The sequence below is a fragment of the Leptonychotes weddellii genome, chromosome 15, assembly GCF_054177405.1.
Source record: "Leptonychotes weddellii isolate Sample4059 chromosome 15, ASM5417740v2, whole genome shotgun sequence".
Taxonomy (NCBI): domain Eukaryota; kingdom Metazoa; phylum Chordata; class Mammalia; order Carnivora; family Phocidae; genus Leptonychotes; species Leptonychotes weddellii.
This window is the reverse complement of record NC_138383.1, coordinates 42677813-42693845: the sequence shown is the minus strand read 5'-3', so window position 1 is coordinate 42693845 and position 16033 is coordinate 42677813. Positions and strand designations below refer to the sequence as shown.

The 16033-nt window shown below is 51.3% G+C and overlaps 1 protein-coding gene across 1 annotated transcript in view; it reads right to left on the bottom strand.

Moving 5' to 3' along the window:
• ALDH3A2 (aldehyde dehydrogenase 3 family member A2) overlaps nucleotides 1–13132 on the bottom strand; it is a 14715-nt gene extending 1583 nt beyond the window's left edge. Inside the window, exons 1-9 of the mRNA XM_081805996.1 lie at nucleotides 13023–13132; nucleotides 12716–12877; nucleotides 9947–10178; nucleotides 8648–8733; nucleotides 7130–7338; nucleotides 5640–5757; nucleotides 3902–4043; nucleotides 1442–1608; nucleotides 7–45 (exon numbers count right to left, since the gene is read on the bottom strand). Of these exons, the coding sequence (XP_081662122.1) occupies nucleotides 7–45; nucleotides 1442–1608; nucleotides 3902–4043; nucleotides 5640–5757; nucleotides 7130–7338; nucleotides 8648–8733; nucleotides 9947–10178; nucleotides 12716–12868 (1146 nt within the window). The 5' untranslated portion in view covers nucleotides 12869–12877; nucleotides 13023–13132. The remainder of the gene's footprint in view (nucleotides 1–6; nucleotides 46–1441; nucleotides 1609–3901; nucleotides 4044–5639; nucleotides 5758–7129; nucleotides 7339–8647; nucleotides 8734–9946; nucleotides 10179–12715; nucleotides 12878–13022) is intronic.
• Between the last annotated feature and the right edge of the window lie 2901 nt (nucleotides 13133–16033).

The window sequence follows — 16033 nt, the reverse complement described above, 5'->3', positions numbered from 1 at the left end:
GGTGACACCACCGCTGGACGTGCCGTCGATCATCCGTCGGACGAGCTGAGGAAGGGAACGCGGCTCGGGTGAGTGACGCCCGTGGCGCAGGGAGGGGACGCACGCGGACCACACGGAGCCACACGCGTCAACCCTCTGCAGCGCTGCTGCACTTGGCCAACGCGATCGTGCCCACGTGCTCGGACCCGTCCCTGGTCCTTCGAGGGGCGCAGCACTGGTCTGTTCTACGGCTGCGCAGCCGCGATGGCCACGGAAGCCTCTGTCCGCGAGGGACAGCGCAGACTACATCCTGGTTTTCACCCGTCGCCATTTCTCTCCCTCTCCTCTAAGTGACGGCGCGGGACTGACAGACACCCTTTGGTGTGTGGGAGCTGCCAAGCACATTTAAGTTCTCAGACTTGGTTTTCTATTTGTTTTGAGGAAACGGTTGGCCGGAGGCCCGAACAGGCACGAGGACACCTGACTGGTAATGTCATTTCACCTCGCTGCCCACGAGCCCTTGGGAGTTCGAGTCATGAGCGTCACAGTGGACTGTGGTCACTGCAGGTGACCCCGTTGCTGGGCAGCGCGCCCCCACGGACTTGCACGCTGCCCAGGAGACCTCGGGCTTCCAGGTTCTCGTCCGCATCACCTGTGGTCGTGTAAACTGACCACAGTTAACAACCCATGATTTACGGAGGCCCACGCGTTCAGTGTCGCTTCACAAAGCCGTACCTCCAAGCACGGCAGGCTCCAGAAGCTGCGAGTCACCATGGGAGGCTCTCCGCAAAACCTCTGGTGTGTGAACTCCTAGACCTTGACGGGTCCCGCCTCCGTCTGGGTCTCCCCTTTCTCCAGAGGGCTCCTGAGCCCACGTGCCCACCTCAAGGCCACTGTCCCTCAGCAACAGCCAGTCCCCTCGTGAGCCGTGCAGCAGGGCAGGGGGGCTGCTCACCCTGGTGTAACATGGCATCACACACTCACCTGGCTGGCATGGCCCCATTTGCTCTAACAACAAGGGAGCTAGAGAAAGCGAAGTGTGCGACTGCACAACCACGTCCGTGACCGTGCCACAGACCTCAGTCCCACAGAGCCCACCTGAGCGCCGCAAATGCCACCAGGGCAAGAGGGAAGGCTCTCACACAGGAACGCCCTGGGGGTTAACGCCACAGAAGCCTCTAAGGCTGGCATGGAAGCCTTCCAATTACAGGGGAGATGATTGCTGGTGCAAAAGTTCGTGACCCAGCCCTGAACACTCAGGTCTGACCCCAGGGAGTATGGTAAGGGTGACAGCCATAACCCCAGGGTCTCATTACCCAAGACAGCCATCTGTGAGCAGCGCCTCACTCGGTGGACTCTGTGACTCGACAAAATAGAACATCGTTTGCTTTGTGGCCAAAGAGGAACAGGGTCTGTGATGGTGGCTCATGCCGGGGAGTCAGTCATTCTCCGGAGCGTTTACCTTATCGTTGTGAGAAAAGATGTAGAAAGCCAGCGGCTTTTCGCGGCTGTTTATGAATTTTATGGCTTCGTCGGCATTCTTCACAGGCACGATGGGAAGAATTGGCCCGAAAATTTCTTCTTGCATCACCTTGGCTTCAGGATCAACGTCAGTAAGGATCGTTGGGGCTGAAAAAGGAAGCAGCGAGGTGAAATCGTGAAGTCGAAGACGGGAATGCCAAGCTCTCATCTTAGGTTCGTTTCGCTGGCTCACCGAACCATCCCCTCGCAGCTCTTGCCCAAGTATTAGCTATTGACAAAAATAAAAATAAAGTCCTGAGTCTGGATGTGGAGGAACCGTGCACTTCTGTCTCCAAGCTTGTGCATCGGGGGATCCCCATGCAAAGCGAGGGAAAGATACAGACACTTGAGAATATTCCTACCTAACCCTGTTCACAGCCATATTCACATGGACCGGGCGGTTATGTTTCCGTCTTGCTGTGCACAGGTCCTTCTGGGGGTGCAGACAGCCCCTCTGTGGATCAAATCAGCACTACTTCTTAACTCGTGTGCTTTCATGCGTAGGATCTCGTTGCCCTTTGTTTCAACTCTGTTAGATGGGTTAAGAACGGACTTCAAGGGTCAAGAGTCCCTGAGTTCAGAGGCGCCCGGGTGGCTCAGTCAGTTAAGCGTCTGCCTTCGGCTCACGTCATGGTCCCAGGGTCCTGGGATTGAGCCCCGCATCGGGCTCCCTGCTCAGCGGGAAGCCTGCTTCTCCCTCTCCCACTCCCCCTGCTTGTGCTCTCTCTCTCGCTGTGTCTCTCTGTCAAATAAGTAAATAAAAAATCTTTAAAAAAAAGAGTCCCTGAGTTCAGAGTTCCAGCCACTATGCGGAAGGCGCACGAGAAAGGAGGACATCATGGATGCTGACAAAAGCTTTGCAGAGCGTCCAGACGTCCGTGCCAGGCCAGGCACCAAAGAGCAGCACTCCGAAAGACCCCGTAAACAAGCCGGGTCTTCAACTAAAACAGAAGACACCGCCAATAACAAGTTTGCTCTCTTCCTTTCCCCCACGTTTCCTACTGGGTCATCCTGGCAACGTGGCAGAAGACGGCTCTCGCCAGCACCCCAAAGGGTGCTGTCTCTGCTGTCACCCCAAAGCCACCGCCCACTGCTTCCCGGGCTCAGAGAACCGTTCCGTGTGGGTGTCTACTCCCCACGGAGCCGTGCGCTCAGGTAAGCTAACCTGGACTCCAGGTCAGGGGGAGGCTCCTAACTGGTTGAGCTAATGGCAACAGACCTTTCCTCTTGCCGCTGATGAGCCGAGGAGCGGGCAAGTCAACGGCTGATGGGAAAACAGAAGGATGAAAAATTGGGGGTTTGGAGGCCGTTACTGATGAGAGAGAATACATTCTTCCTTACTGTTTTAAGTCCTTTATGGTTTTAGGTTTTTTGAAGTCGGGTTTTTTGGGGTTGTGCAGCATCCCATCTGATAAGAGGGGCTACGTAAAGTCATTTGGGGCAGCTCTTCTGCCAAATAAATGTGTTATTCCCCTGTCACCTTAAGTTATTTTAGAACAATGTGTTCGTGGCTCAGTCAGTTAAGCGTCTGCCTTCGGCTCAGGTCATGATCCCTGGGTCCTGGGATCAAGTCCCACATCGGGCTCCCTGCTCAGCGGGGTGCCTACTTCTCCCTAGCTCTTCCCCCTGGCTCGTGCTTTCTTCTCTCTCTCAAATAAATAAATAAAATCGTAAAAAAAAAAAAAAAAAAGAAATAGAACAATGGGTTCAACATGCAACAGGAATACATATTCATGGCAAAGAATAAAAGAACACAAAAAGAAAGTAAACAAATAATGTCAAGCCTGATAGATCAAAACGTCATTTCCGGGCCGCCTGGGTGGCGGAGTCGGTTAAGCGTCCGACTCTTGGCTTCGGCTCGGATCGTGACCCCAGGGTCATGAGACAGAGCTCCAATAGGCTCTGTGCCCAGGGCAGAGTCTGCTCTCTCCGTCTCCCTCTACCCCTCCTGCCCCCCTCCCTCTCTGTAAATAAATAGATAAATAAATCCTTTAAAAACAAACAAATAAATAAATAAAACAAGAAAACATTCTTTCTGGAACAGTACTGCCACTCACTACTTGTGGAAGAATGATTTCCTCCTTGGGCTGTCCCTCCAGCCAGAAACCAGAAAGACTTACACGAGAGTTCTGTTTTGCTTCTCAGGGTGGTAGGTTACAGGTTGCAGGAAGGAAAAAAACCAAAAAAACGTGTAAAGGCAAAAATCCAGCGTGACACGAGTGCTGTTATTTATAAAGACATAAAACCATCCGAGTGGTTTGTAAGGCCGCACACCAGAAAACAGTGTGTCGTCGCTTATTAAACATTGTGTATCTAAGAGCTTATTCAGCGACAATAAATAGAGTCAATGAAAACTGTCACGCGGCCCGTGTCCCCAGAGCAAGAGGTGAATTTCCATTACCTATGTAGCGCGTGGCCTCGTCCGTCTCCCCACCGAAAGCGATCTTTTGTCCTTCAAGCAAATTTAGTATCCTCTTAAAATGACGAAGGTTGATGATCCGCTCATAGTCAGGAGATTCTTTTATATTTTCGCCATAAAATTCCTATTTAGAACAGTAGTATTTAATTGCCACAAAAGGCCCCTATTTCAGTGTCTTTAATAAGCGCAAAACCCACTCGTCCTCAAAAAGCCATCTGGTTGTAGATCACCGCCCTTCTCCCTCAGGTCGTCTAACAGTGTTTACGCTTTCTGGCAGGCTGAGGACGAGAATTAAAGCAGGTGCACAGACCAGAGGACTCTCTGTGATGTCCGGGGTTTGTATGGATCTCCTGCAGACTGGTCGGGGGCCGTCCTGGAGGTGAATGCTCTCAATTTACTCTCAAGTCAAGAGGAGCGTTGTTCACCAACCCCCCCCCCACCAAGCAACGCCCTCCGGCCTAGGTGCCAAGAATCACCCAGGCAGCTTGCTGACGGGCCCCAACTTCCCGGGCCCCAACTCTGGAGCCACCAACAGTGGTTTTCAAGGCTACTTGCCCCTTAGAATCACCTGGAGACCCCAGACCAACTGAACTGCAGTCTTCAGAAGGTGAGGACTGGAAACTTCCATATACAGTTCCCTGGTAGAACCTCAGCTGAGAACCGCTGTCTTAAGGACAGACATGCCTCAAAGGAAGGCAGAGGGGATCCTACTCCTTTGAAACCAAGTTCATCCCCCTACTCAACTAGGCACGTCTTCTCCAATCTCCAGGGGTTTTCCATCTCACAGGTACCCTGAAGCCCTGCCACCCCACATTCCTTGAGTCTGGCCAATACCCCTTTCATGTTCTCCTTTTCTGGCCCTATCTTCAGTCCCATCCCTCACGGCCAAGTCCCACATCAAGACCTTCAGCCCCTTGTGCCCAGAGTGACCCCTCCTGGATCCCTGCTTTTCTCTCAACTTCCCGGGACGCGCTCTTCATTCTCTGATCATAATGTTACTCCTCGGTGTCCCCAATCCTTCCTTTGAGGCCTCAGTTAGCACCTGCTGAGTGAACCGTGACTGTTCCAGTAATTTCTTCCACCCAGGGGGCTTAATGACCCCCTCCCACCCGTGAGCTCAGTCACACTGGTTCACCCCCTTCTTTCTTCCCAATCCTACATTTCTTCGAGGTTTAGCTCAGGCCACTACCACAGCATTTCTCGATTCCTTCTAGAGAGATCTTTAATTGGAACACCCTGAAAGCCTGATAACCAGGCCGAGAGTATAGTATCCATACTTACTTGATTAACTCACTCCTCCAAACTACTGGCCTTCCTAAGCCCTCTGCACACAAAAGAACCAATACCTGAATCAGCAATGGCCAACAGGCCAAAGGGCCTCTGATTGCATTTCACAGGACTGGCAACATCCTCTAAAAAAAAACCATGAAACATAGCTATTTCATTTTTTTTTTTCCAGAGTCTGTGCTACAACTAACCAGTTGTTTCAACACATCAACTAGACAGCTGAAGTGGGTTAAACACCAACCTATCTTGCTCCTAGCAGACATTCTATGAAAGCTGCCCAGAGCATTCTGAATCAGCCCATAAATTAATTCAGCCACATATGCTCCTGGAATTCTCCTGGGGAGGCGGGGGAGGGACCAGGAATGCTGCCCGCACAGCTGATTAGATGCAGAGCTTAACGAAACCAACGGACTCAGATGCGTTAAGCACAAACCTTCACGGTTTCCTTAATCTTCTGCACAATCTGATTCTGGAGGGACGGTTCACAGAGAACGTAGTCAGGAGCAATGCAGGTCTGGCCACAATTCATGTACTTCCCCCAAGTTATACGCCTGAGGGGGGAAAAAACCAGAAAAGCCATAGAATTCGGTCTACTATTCATCTGCTACACCTCTTCTGTTGTTTGACTCTTTTGCAACTAGCACGTATTCATAGATTTACTTAGTAGTCCTTGTACTTATTTTTTTTAAAGATTTTATTTTTTTATTTGAGAGAGAGAGAGAGAGAGCATGAGCAGGAGGAGGGGCAGAGTGAGAGGGACAAGCAGACTCTGCGCTGAGCGCAGAGCCCCATGTGGGGCTCGATCCCACGAACCTGAGATCATGACCTGGGCTGAAATCAAGAGTCGGATGCTTAACTGACCAAGCCACCCAGGCGCCCCTGTAGTCTTTATAAAGAACAAAAATGTTTTAAAAACTCATCTCTTAAATCAGTCGGTTGGGACTCAGGATGCATTTTCCCACCGACACAGTATACTCTAAGGAGCAGAGACATTCTCGTGCCAGCTCGTGGGAAACAGTACTTTATAAGCAACGAAGCCACTGCCTGTTTTGAGAAAAACAGCAGACTCCCACACCCTCTTCTCCTCCCACTCTAGCCAAGGGGACATCCAGATATCAGGAGTTCCATCGAGACTTCAATTTTCCCGGTTGTGGCTCTAGGTCCTGCTGGCAAGAGGTTCGGCTAAAAAGCAGGAAAGCAGCCAGCCCCCAAGACCACCCTCTTCTCTGGGGAGCCCATGCCCACTCTGGAAAGCCGCACCTACATATGGATCAAAGCCTGCTTCCTGAACCTTCCCTGAAGGCCTCATGCTCTGGCAACCAGACAACCTGGACACGGCCTACCTGCCTACAAGCCCTCTTTGTGCATCTCTGGAAGGGGAGCGAGAAGCCAGACCACCCCGAGAAGCACAGAGCCAGTCCTGGGTTTTGGCATTTCTGGGGAGCTAAACCTGATCTAGCAGAGAGAGAATCTGAAACCTTTTGTTTTCTGGCTCCCGGCTGCATGATGTTATTCTGAGTGAAAACGAGTAATAACTGATTTTTGTCAACAAAGGAACTCATTAAGAGGTGAGCATAATACCATTCTGTTGGGAATCTGAAGATTTTATTACGTACACGCGATCCTTTACCTACTGCCCGGATCACCTACCAGCAGAAGAGTGAAATTTCTTGCTATGTCTGTAACCTTAAGAAAGCACTTTTCTTTAACTCCTAAGGACAACCACGCAATGTCAAGACCCACTGCTCGTTTCTTCTGGCAGAGGCAGCAAGAGACGGTTTGGGAAAGAGTTCCGCTGCCCCTGGGACATCAACCACCCAAGCATCCCGATGTCTCTCTGAGCCAGGAGGCCCAGGACCCTGGTGCCGAGAGGACACACCAACCTGTCGGTGTCGGGAAGCCCTCAGATATAAGCAGGCTCACCTGCAGGCAATGTCCAGGTCACAATCCGTGTCGATATAACATGGGCTCTTCCCTCCCAGCTCAAGCGTCACGGGGGTCAGATGCTTGGCGGCAGCTTCCATGACGATCTTCCCGACGGCCGTGTTCCCCGTATAGAGAATGTGGTCAAACCGCTGCTTCAGGAGCTCCGTGGTCTCTTTGACACCACCGTTAATAACAGCATACAAGTCCTTCAGAAAGGAGAAACAGAAGCACTGACGTCACCACATTAATCCCACCATCTAACGAGCACTTTCTTCGACGTAAACCTGCAGCATTCAGGAACAGTGGGGAAAAGAGGGGGAGCGGCCCCGGGGAGGAGGCAGGAGGGCGCTGACGGAGGACACGTGCAGAACAGAGTCTGCGGGCGTCTGAGACCCCTCCGCCTGCGGTTTCCACACCGAGCTCGGCAGTGAGGACACCCAAGAGAAGAGATCGAATGGCTGGATGGATTCGACCGGGGAGATGCACGAGATGGGGGCCGTGCGAGTGGGAGATTTTGGTGAAGGGTTTGCGGTCAGGGAGCAGGGGACAGGTCCCAGCTCCAGCTGAGCGTCTCGAGCTGAACGTTCTCGCCCTCCGCAACCGTGCAGGGCTCAGCCCAGGGCCAGGAACGAGCAGAACTCGAGGCAACGCAGGGGAGAGCCCTCGCTCTAGAAGTCAGATCTGGACTCAGTCTGGGCTCCGTCACTCACTAGCAGCCCTACTGCACATCTGTGAGCCTCAGGTTCCTTACGCGGGACTGGGGAGAGGTCCCAGTGCTCCGGACGGAGCCCTCAGGTGCCCTGTGCTCTTCCTCACGAACAGCTAGAATGGAAGAGCGCCTCATGCAGCAGCAGCTGAGGAGCAAGGACAGGAAACAGAGAGCAAGGACGGGACACAGAGACAGCTGTTCAAAAGACTCAGAGAGCATGACATAAAAGCGGCCTGGGGGGCCTCATGCTTCCACTCGATCCCCTACCAATTAGGAGGCCTCGTTAGTTCTCGCTCACCCCATAGTTCAATTGTCCAACAAACGCTTCAAGTTTTAACTTGCATGTGGGTTAATCTACGGAACGTCTGTGACTGGTCCCGCAACAAGCTCAGAGAGGCGGGGTGGGCCTTTCTATCCCCATGGAGTGAGACTGAGAAGAATTTATGGGGTGAGGGGCAAAGCCGGGCCTGCAACCTCCATCTTCTGGTTCCAAATCCTACTCGACCCATGACCTCTCCCTGTCTTCATCACCCTCTTGAGCCGGATAACCACAGCTATTAGGACAATGTAGTTCCGTGGGAGTGACAGTGACAGGACAGCAAGGAGAGCCCACGGTCAGCCTCCAGATTGTTCCAGTAACATGTACAACTCCAGCCATGACTCGATCCTAAATCCTAAATTAGGACTCCTCCCTACAGCAATTCCATGCAGACAGCCATCCACGACACACACTAGTAGGAAGAGCAGATGTGTCCCCCCACTCCACTAGAAAAGGACACACTGAGGGTGGGTCAAGACATTATTACCTGGTCCAAATACTGTGGGAGGAGTTCGGCCAAGATCTTAGCCGTTTTTTCACTTAGTTCAGAAGGCTTGATAATGACAGCATTTCCTAAACAAAGCAAAAAAAGCAGGACAGCATCTTTTAATACTTGAGTAACTTTAAAACCTACCAGAACGGTGTTCATGGTGGGAATACAGGCTAGGTACTCCTATTACTTCTGCAGCTGTGAATTCTGCTCTTCCTCAACGAGTGTTAAGAGCTTGTCTTTTTTTTTTTTTTAAAGATTTTAGTTATTTGAGAGAGAGAGCTCGTGCACACAAGTGGGAGGAGGGGCAGGTGGAGAGGGAGAAGCAGGCTCCCCGCTGAGCAGGGAGCCCAACGCGGGGCTCAATCCCAGGACCCCAAGATCATGACCTGAGCCGAAGGCAGACGCTTCACTGACTGAGCCACCCGGGCACCCGAAGAGCTTGTCTTACTCCCTCAGATTCGAACTCCTTGGTGCTCATTAGCTTCACATCACTGACAATAGGCTCCATCATCCTCCCCTACTCCTATAGCTTTACTCCCACTCTCACCGCTGGACTTTTCTGTTTGCCTGGGAATTACTGGGCGAACAAGCCTTGTCAACATAAAGTTGTTGACTGGGATCCGGCAGAAGTGAGAAATTAATCTCCCAGTGTCTGCCATAGCCCCAAGCTAGTGTTACTCCCACAGCCCACAGCTGGATGAAGAATCTGCTCAGATACGATCAAATGGTTCACCCAAGGCCAGAGTCAGCAACTAAAACCACCTGAGAACATGGATGGCTGACTCCCAACTCCTGGACCCATCAATGCATGACTTTAGACCCTCACAGGTTCATTCTCCGCATATTTCAAAAAACAGTCACCATGCAAACAAATCTCTGGAGCCCACTTTAAAAATGATAAAATAAAGGGGTGCCTGGCTGGCTCAGTCAACAGCGCGTGTGGTTCCTGATCTCAGGATTATGAGTCTGAACCCCACGCTGGGTGTAGAGATTACTTTAAAAGAAAAAAACATTAAAAAAAAAAAAAAATCCCTTTCTACGTCACAGCTCCTCCCAGCCCAGAGAGACCTAATAATAACCCATCCCAAAACACCCTTTGGCCAGTTCCACCCCGCAGAACCTGTCTACTCACCTACCTTGACAGTGTACTTTTGCTTTAATAAACTGCTTTGCGCTTACTAAAAAAAATATATATATATACATATATATATATGAATGATGATAATACTTTTGCATCCTTGGTACACTGCTAGTGTAAAGCAAGGCAAACCACCACAGCAAATGACCCCAGACCTGCGGCAATGGCTCCGATCAGAGGTTGAATGGTGAGAACAAAGGGGTAGTTCCAAGCTCCAATAATCAGTACGACTCCCAGGGGCTCCGGCTGAACATAGGCCTCGTCCAGCATGGTGAGCAGGTTCTTCTGAGCCGGTTTAGCAGTAACCCATTCAGGAAGATTCTCCAGCACGAGATCAAGTTCGCCAAGAATGGTAATGACTTCGTGACTGTATGCATTGAGTTCACTCTGTTACAAAGAGAGTCACGGTTAGCCTTGCACGAGTCTGACACACTCAGCCCTGAACGCCAAAGATCAGGTCAGGTACACATTTATGAGACTAAGCTGGTTTGCTGTGCAGACTCCTTTCACACCCTTCATGCCCTCAGCAAGGCCTTGCGAACTTGGCTCTAAGATAGTCAACCCCTCTAAATCCTTCTTTACTGATCCAGGCCTTTTATTTTTTTATAAAGATTTTTATTTATTTACTTGTCAGAGAGAGAGAGCGTGCGCACAAGCAGGGGGGTGGGGGGGGGGCAGGCAGAGGGAGAAGCAGGCTCCCCACCCAGCAAGAAGCCCGATGCGGGACTTGATCCCAGGATGCTGGGATTATGACCTGAGCTGAAGGCAGGTGCTTAACCGACTGAGCCACCCAGGTATCCCAGATCCAAGCCTTTTAGAGTCAGGATTAAACATTACTTCTTTCAGGAAGATTTCCCTGATTAATATTAGCCTGTCTTGATCACACTTCATAAATCATAGCAATTCTGCCTCTGATGTGTATCTTTTTTGTTTTTTTTAAGATTTTATTTATTGGGGCGCCTGGGTGGCTCAGTTGGTTAAGCGACTGCCTTGGGCTCAGGTCATGATCCTGGAGTCCCCGGATTGAGTCCCACATCGGGCTCCCTGCTCAGCGGGGAGCCTGCTCCTCCCTCCCCCACTCCCCCTGTTTGTGTTCCCTCTCTCGCTGTGTCTTTCTCTGTCAAATAAATAAATAAAATCTTTTTTTAAAAAATTTTTAAAAATAGAGAGCAATATACTTACACCCTAAATACTACCCCACACCTTGCTACTCAAAAAGTCGTTCCAGGTGTTTTTGGGAAGATGGTGGAGTAGGAGGATCCTGAGCTCACCTCCTCCCACGGACTCTCCAAGGCTTCAACTGCATAGAGTAACTCTTCTCTGAGAACGACCTAAAGACCCACAGAACACCTCTTCCACAGCTAAAGACATAAAGAAGAAGCTACATGGAGAAGGGCAGGGGGAGCAGAGACATGGTCTAGTCCAAACGCACACCCCCTGGCACGGGGACCCACAGCCAGCAGTGATACCATAGGCATGGAGATCCTCCCTGAAGAGGGAGGGGTTCAAGCCCCACATCAGGTGTCCCCACCCTCGGGACCTGCGAGAAGCCTCTGTAACTCTGGCTTTGGAAATCGGCGGGGCTTGATGGGGACGGGGTCAGTGAAGAACTGGAGGGCTACAAGAAACCAAGACTCTGCTCTTAAGCCGCCTGCACACAAACTCACTCAGCACAGACGTAGCGGTTTGAAAAGCACCTGGGCCATATGTGAAGGAGATTTATTGACTAATTTTAGGGTGTGTGCCATATTAATACCACACCATCCCACAATTCCACTTCTGAGTATTTATCCAAAGAAAACGAAAACATTAATTAAGGGGCGCCTGGCTGGCTCAGGCGGTGGAGCATGCGGATTCTTGCTCTTGGGGGTATGAGCTCAAGACCCACATTGGGTGTAGAGATTACTCTAAAAAATAAAATCTTAAAAAAAAAATACACTAATTCAAAAAGACTTATGCATCCGTACGTTCACTGCAGCATTATTGACAATAGCCAAGATACAGAAGCAACCTAAGTGTCTGACAGATGAACAGATAAAGAAAACGTGGTATATACACACACACGTGTATAGATACATACACATGTATATAATGGAATACTACTCAGCCCTAAAAAAGCAAGTAATCTTGCCATTTGTGACAATATGGGTGGACCCAGAGAAGGGGAAATAAGTGAAAAAAGCCATATTGCACACTTACGTTGTACACCTGAAACTAATATAATAGTGTATATCAACTATACCTCAATTTTAAAAAATGAGATGCTTTTTAAAAAGCGTGGTTTCAAAACAGGCAACATGGTATCACCTGGGAGCTTGTTAGAAACTTCGAATCTCAGATGCCCTCCAAGACCTACTGAACTATAGCTTGCATTTTAACAAGATCCCCAGGTGATTCACTAAGGCACTCGGGTTTGAGGAGCACTGGCCTAAAGCACAGAGTCAGGGAGGAAAATTTCAACGCAGCAACGACAACCCAAAAACCTCTGTCAACAAAAGAAAACCATAAACCAAAAGGCAAGAAACAGACCTGGAGAAAAACATTTTGCGATACATTAAGCTGACAAATTACCGAAATCCGCAACATACAAACAACTCTCAGAAATAATAAAGGAAAGGACCGCAAATGCAACAGAAAAACAGGCAGGGATATAAAAGGCAATTCACAAAAGCGAACAGAGGCCAGAAGACACTTGTGTCTTGCTTTCTCTGTTCTCTGCAATCAGAGGCACTGACTAAGCCACGTCAGCGCTTCGGGAAAGTCCAGGGAAACTGGCTTTATCAGTACGGCTGGAGATAACACTCCCACAGTGCTTACGCAGTCAAAAATAAATTTTTAAAAAAATGCAAAAGCTCGGGCGGAATGCGGTCCCCAAGTGGGACGGCGGCAGGCGGGTGTCCCGGCCCCGGCCGCCGCGCGCGTACCTTGCACAGGTCGGCGGCGATGGCCTCCAGGATGTCCTTCTCGCGCTCCTGCACCATCCTTTGCAGGGCCTTGAGCTGCTGCAGCCGGAACCTCACGGGGCGCGACCGGCCGGACGCGAACGCGTCGCGAACCCGCTGGATTTGGCTCTCCATGGCCTGGTCCTGCCGAGAAAGGGGAAGTCGGGGAGCGCCGCGGCGGCGGGGGTGCGGCAGGCCGGTGGGATGCCCCCGCGGGGGGCGCCGCCTCCCTCTCCGCTGCCCCCCACCTCCCGCCCGGCGACCCCCCGGCGCGGACCCGGAGCCGCACCTCTCTCGGCCGCCGGCTCGCTCGCTCCGCCGCGTCCTCTGCAACTGCCGGCGGCGGACAGTCCCACCGCCACCGGGCGGGGCCGGGCTCCACCCGCAGCCGCGCGCCGATTGGCCGGCGCGGGTCACTTGACCTCGGCGGGCCGGCCGCCGCTCCCGGGATCTGGCCGCAGGGTGCGCGCGGCGGGGCACGGGTGCGCGCGGCGGGCCAGGAAGCGCGCCGACCGCCGGCGGAACGCGGCCCACGCGCAGAGACGCCCTCGCGAGGGGATTCCCTTCCCTCCTCCATTTTGGGGCTCTCAGAGGCGGCCCGGTGGATCGAGGCGGGAGGCCCGGCGCCGCCCAAAGCTTGGGGCTCCGTGGGCCGGGCCTCGCCGCGTCGGTGGGCAGTGAGCGCCATCGCCCCGCGCGGCCGTGCGGCTCTGGGCCCCCGAGGCCGCCGCCCGCCCCCGCGTCTTCTGCCCCCCTCCCCCGTCGCTGCCCTGACTGCTTGCAGCGTGCACGGTTTTCCAGAAAGTCCTCCGAGGTTAGTCCGCCGAGGGCAGGAAGCCAGGACCCCATCGAGGGCTGTGCTGGCCGAGTGCGGACGTTAAAAACGCTCTCCCCGGGCTGCCTATCACCCGCTAGCAACTTTCCCGTTTTTCTGTTCCCCTTTGCAGCAGAACTCCTCCAGAGAGGGCACCCACGCCGCTCACATTTGCCTCCTGCTTGCTGTGTGCCAAATGCAACGAGGTCATCCTCAGATCCCGAGGCGGTTGGCCCCACTCATCAATTGCCATCTTCCGGAGCCCCTGTCTTGGCTTGCTTTCCACCCTTCCGCGCGCTTCTGGTTTTCTTTTTACCTCCCCGGCGGAGCCCTCTGGGATCTCCTTTGCTGGACCAGCCTTTGGACCACTTCTCTTTTCACAGCCCAGGACTTCCTCATCTAATCCCGTGGGTGGTGGTCAGAGACGGCTTTAAACTCAGTCTCTAGTTCCACCCTTTTCTCCAGACCCCCAAGGACCGTGTTTAACTCCATCCTGTTCATCTCTGTTTGAATGTATTAATGGGCGTCTGAAGTTCACTTTAGGTAGAACTTTTCATTTACCCTCATCCACCAAATACAAGGCACACCTCCTCCAGTGTTCCCTACTTCAATAAATGGTATGTCCTTTATCCCGTTTACTCAGGCCAAAGTCCTTGAAATCATCCTTGACTCTTATCTTTGGCCCTATCTTCAAAAAATGTTGAATTCCAACCACATGTACCCTAGTCCAAGCCAAATCATTTCATTTGCACGGTCTGTAGCACTAGGATCCTACTGCTTTCCCCGCTTCTACTCTTGGATTCTGTGGAGGTTACATATAGGTCATTTCTCATTTCTATACTTGCCCTTGTAGACTACTGTACTGTGGGGGCCCAGAGTGTATAGACTACTTTCCCCAGGTTCTCATGCCGGAGCTTCTACCATTGGGAGGTGTAAGCAGGAAGAAAGAAGGTAGGAGGTGGAGAGTAACCTGCTTGCTTCTGGATTCAATAGTGTAATAGTTGCTGGCCACTTCTCCGGTGAAAGGGGAGGTAGGATCATTCCTGACTCCAGCAGTTCCATCCTCGGTCCAGGCAACACGTCTGTAGTAAATAGAGGATGACGGTGACAGGCACCAGAACTGATGCAGCTCCCGTGGGTTCCGCCAAGGGTATTTTTAGCAGCCTCTAATCTTTGATACCACTCCATTCTTCCATTTAATATGTGACTCCTAAAATTCTGCCTGAAATAACTAGAGTGGTTTCTCTTTCCTGGGCTGGACCCTGACTGACACACTTTGCTACAGCCTTTTCTCCAGCCAGCTGTCGTGGGTCCTTGTTTATGCCTGTCTTCCCCATTCGAATGTCTTATAAAGGCAGGGACTTTGTCTTGCGTGTTCACTGTAATATTAGCATCTAGTGTAGAACGTGGCCATTGGTTGGTATTCAATAAAGATTTATTGAAAGAATGAATGAATGATACACTGCTGATTAGTCTCAGTGTCTTGGCACTGTCCACATTTGCGGCTTTCTCAATAGCGTGTAAAAATTGAGGCTTATTTAGAATCTTAGGGAAGGAAGAAGTTGTCATGACCATCAAACTCTTCTCTACTTCTCCCTTGCCTTTTTTTGGCAAAAAGAAAGGTGGCGGGTGGGGGGGGGGGGAGCCAGTTCACGGGCGCCTGGGTGGCTCAGTTGTTGGTTAAGCGACTGACTGCCTTCAGCTCAGGTCATGATCCTGGAGTCCCTGGATCGAGTCCCGCATCGAGTCCCGCATGGGGCTCCCTGCTCGGCAGGGAGTCTGCTTCTCCCTGTGACCCTAACCCCTCTCATGTGCTCTTTCTCGTTCTCTCTCTCTCAAATAAATAAATAAAATCTTAAAAAAAAAAAAAGCCAGTCCACATGGAGATACCATGGTTAAAGGGGAGAGTGCAGGCTTCTTACATTCAGGAAAAGCTATAATCTCTAACACACACCAAGTCTTTAAGCCAAGTCCATAACTAGCAGAGATGCCTGTGAATAACAGGCCAGCCATCTAATGTTAATATTTAGACTTGTGGAGCAAAGTTTGAATTACCCCAGAGTTCACCACAGAGTATACCCAATTATCTTTTTAATCTGATCTGCGTGGCCATTTTTTAACTCATTCTATAAATCATTATGTAAAGGACCAGATAAATCGAAATGCAAATCTTGCCCAACTAAAAAAAATGTAGGGCGCCTGGGTGGCTCAGTTGGTTGAGCAACTGCCTTCGGCTCAGGTCATGATCCTGGAGTCCTGGGATCGAGTCCCGCATCGGGCTCCCTGCTCGGCAGGGAGCCTGCTTCTCCCTCTGACCCTCCCCCCTCTCATGTGCTCTCTCTCTCTCTCTCTCATTCTCTCTATCTCAAATAAATAAATAAAATCTTTTAAAAAAATGTAAATGATGAACATAATTCCAAAGTGAAAATAGAATGGGAATCAGTATCCTCTAAGGCAGGTTAATCTCTAAGCGGCAGGCAGAGAGC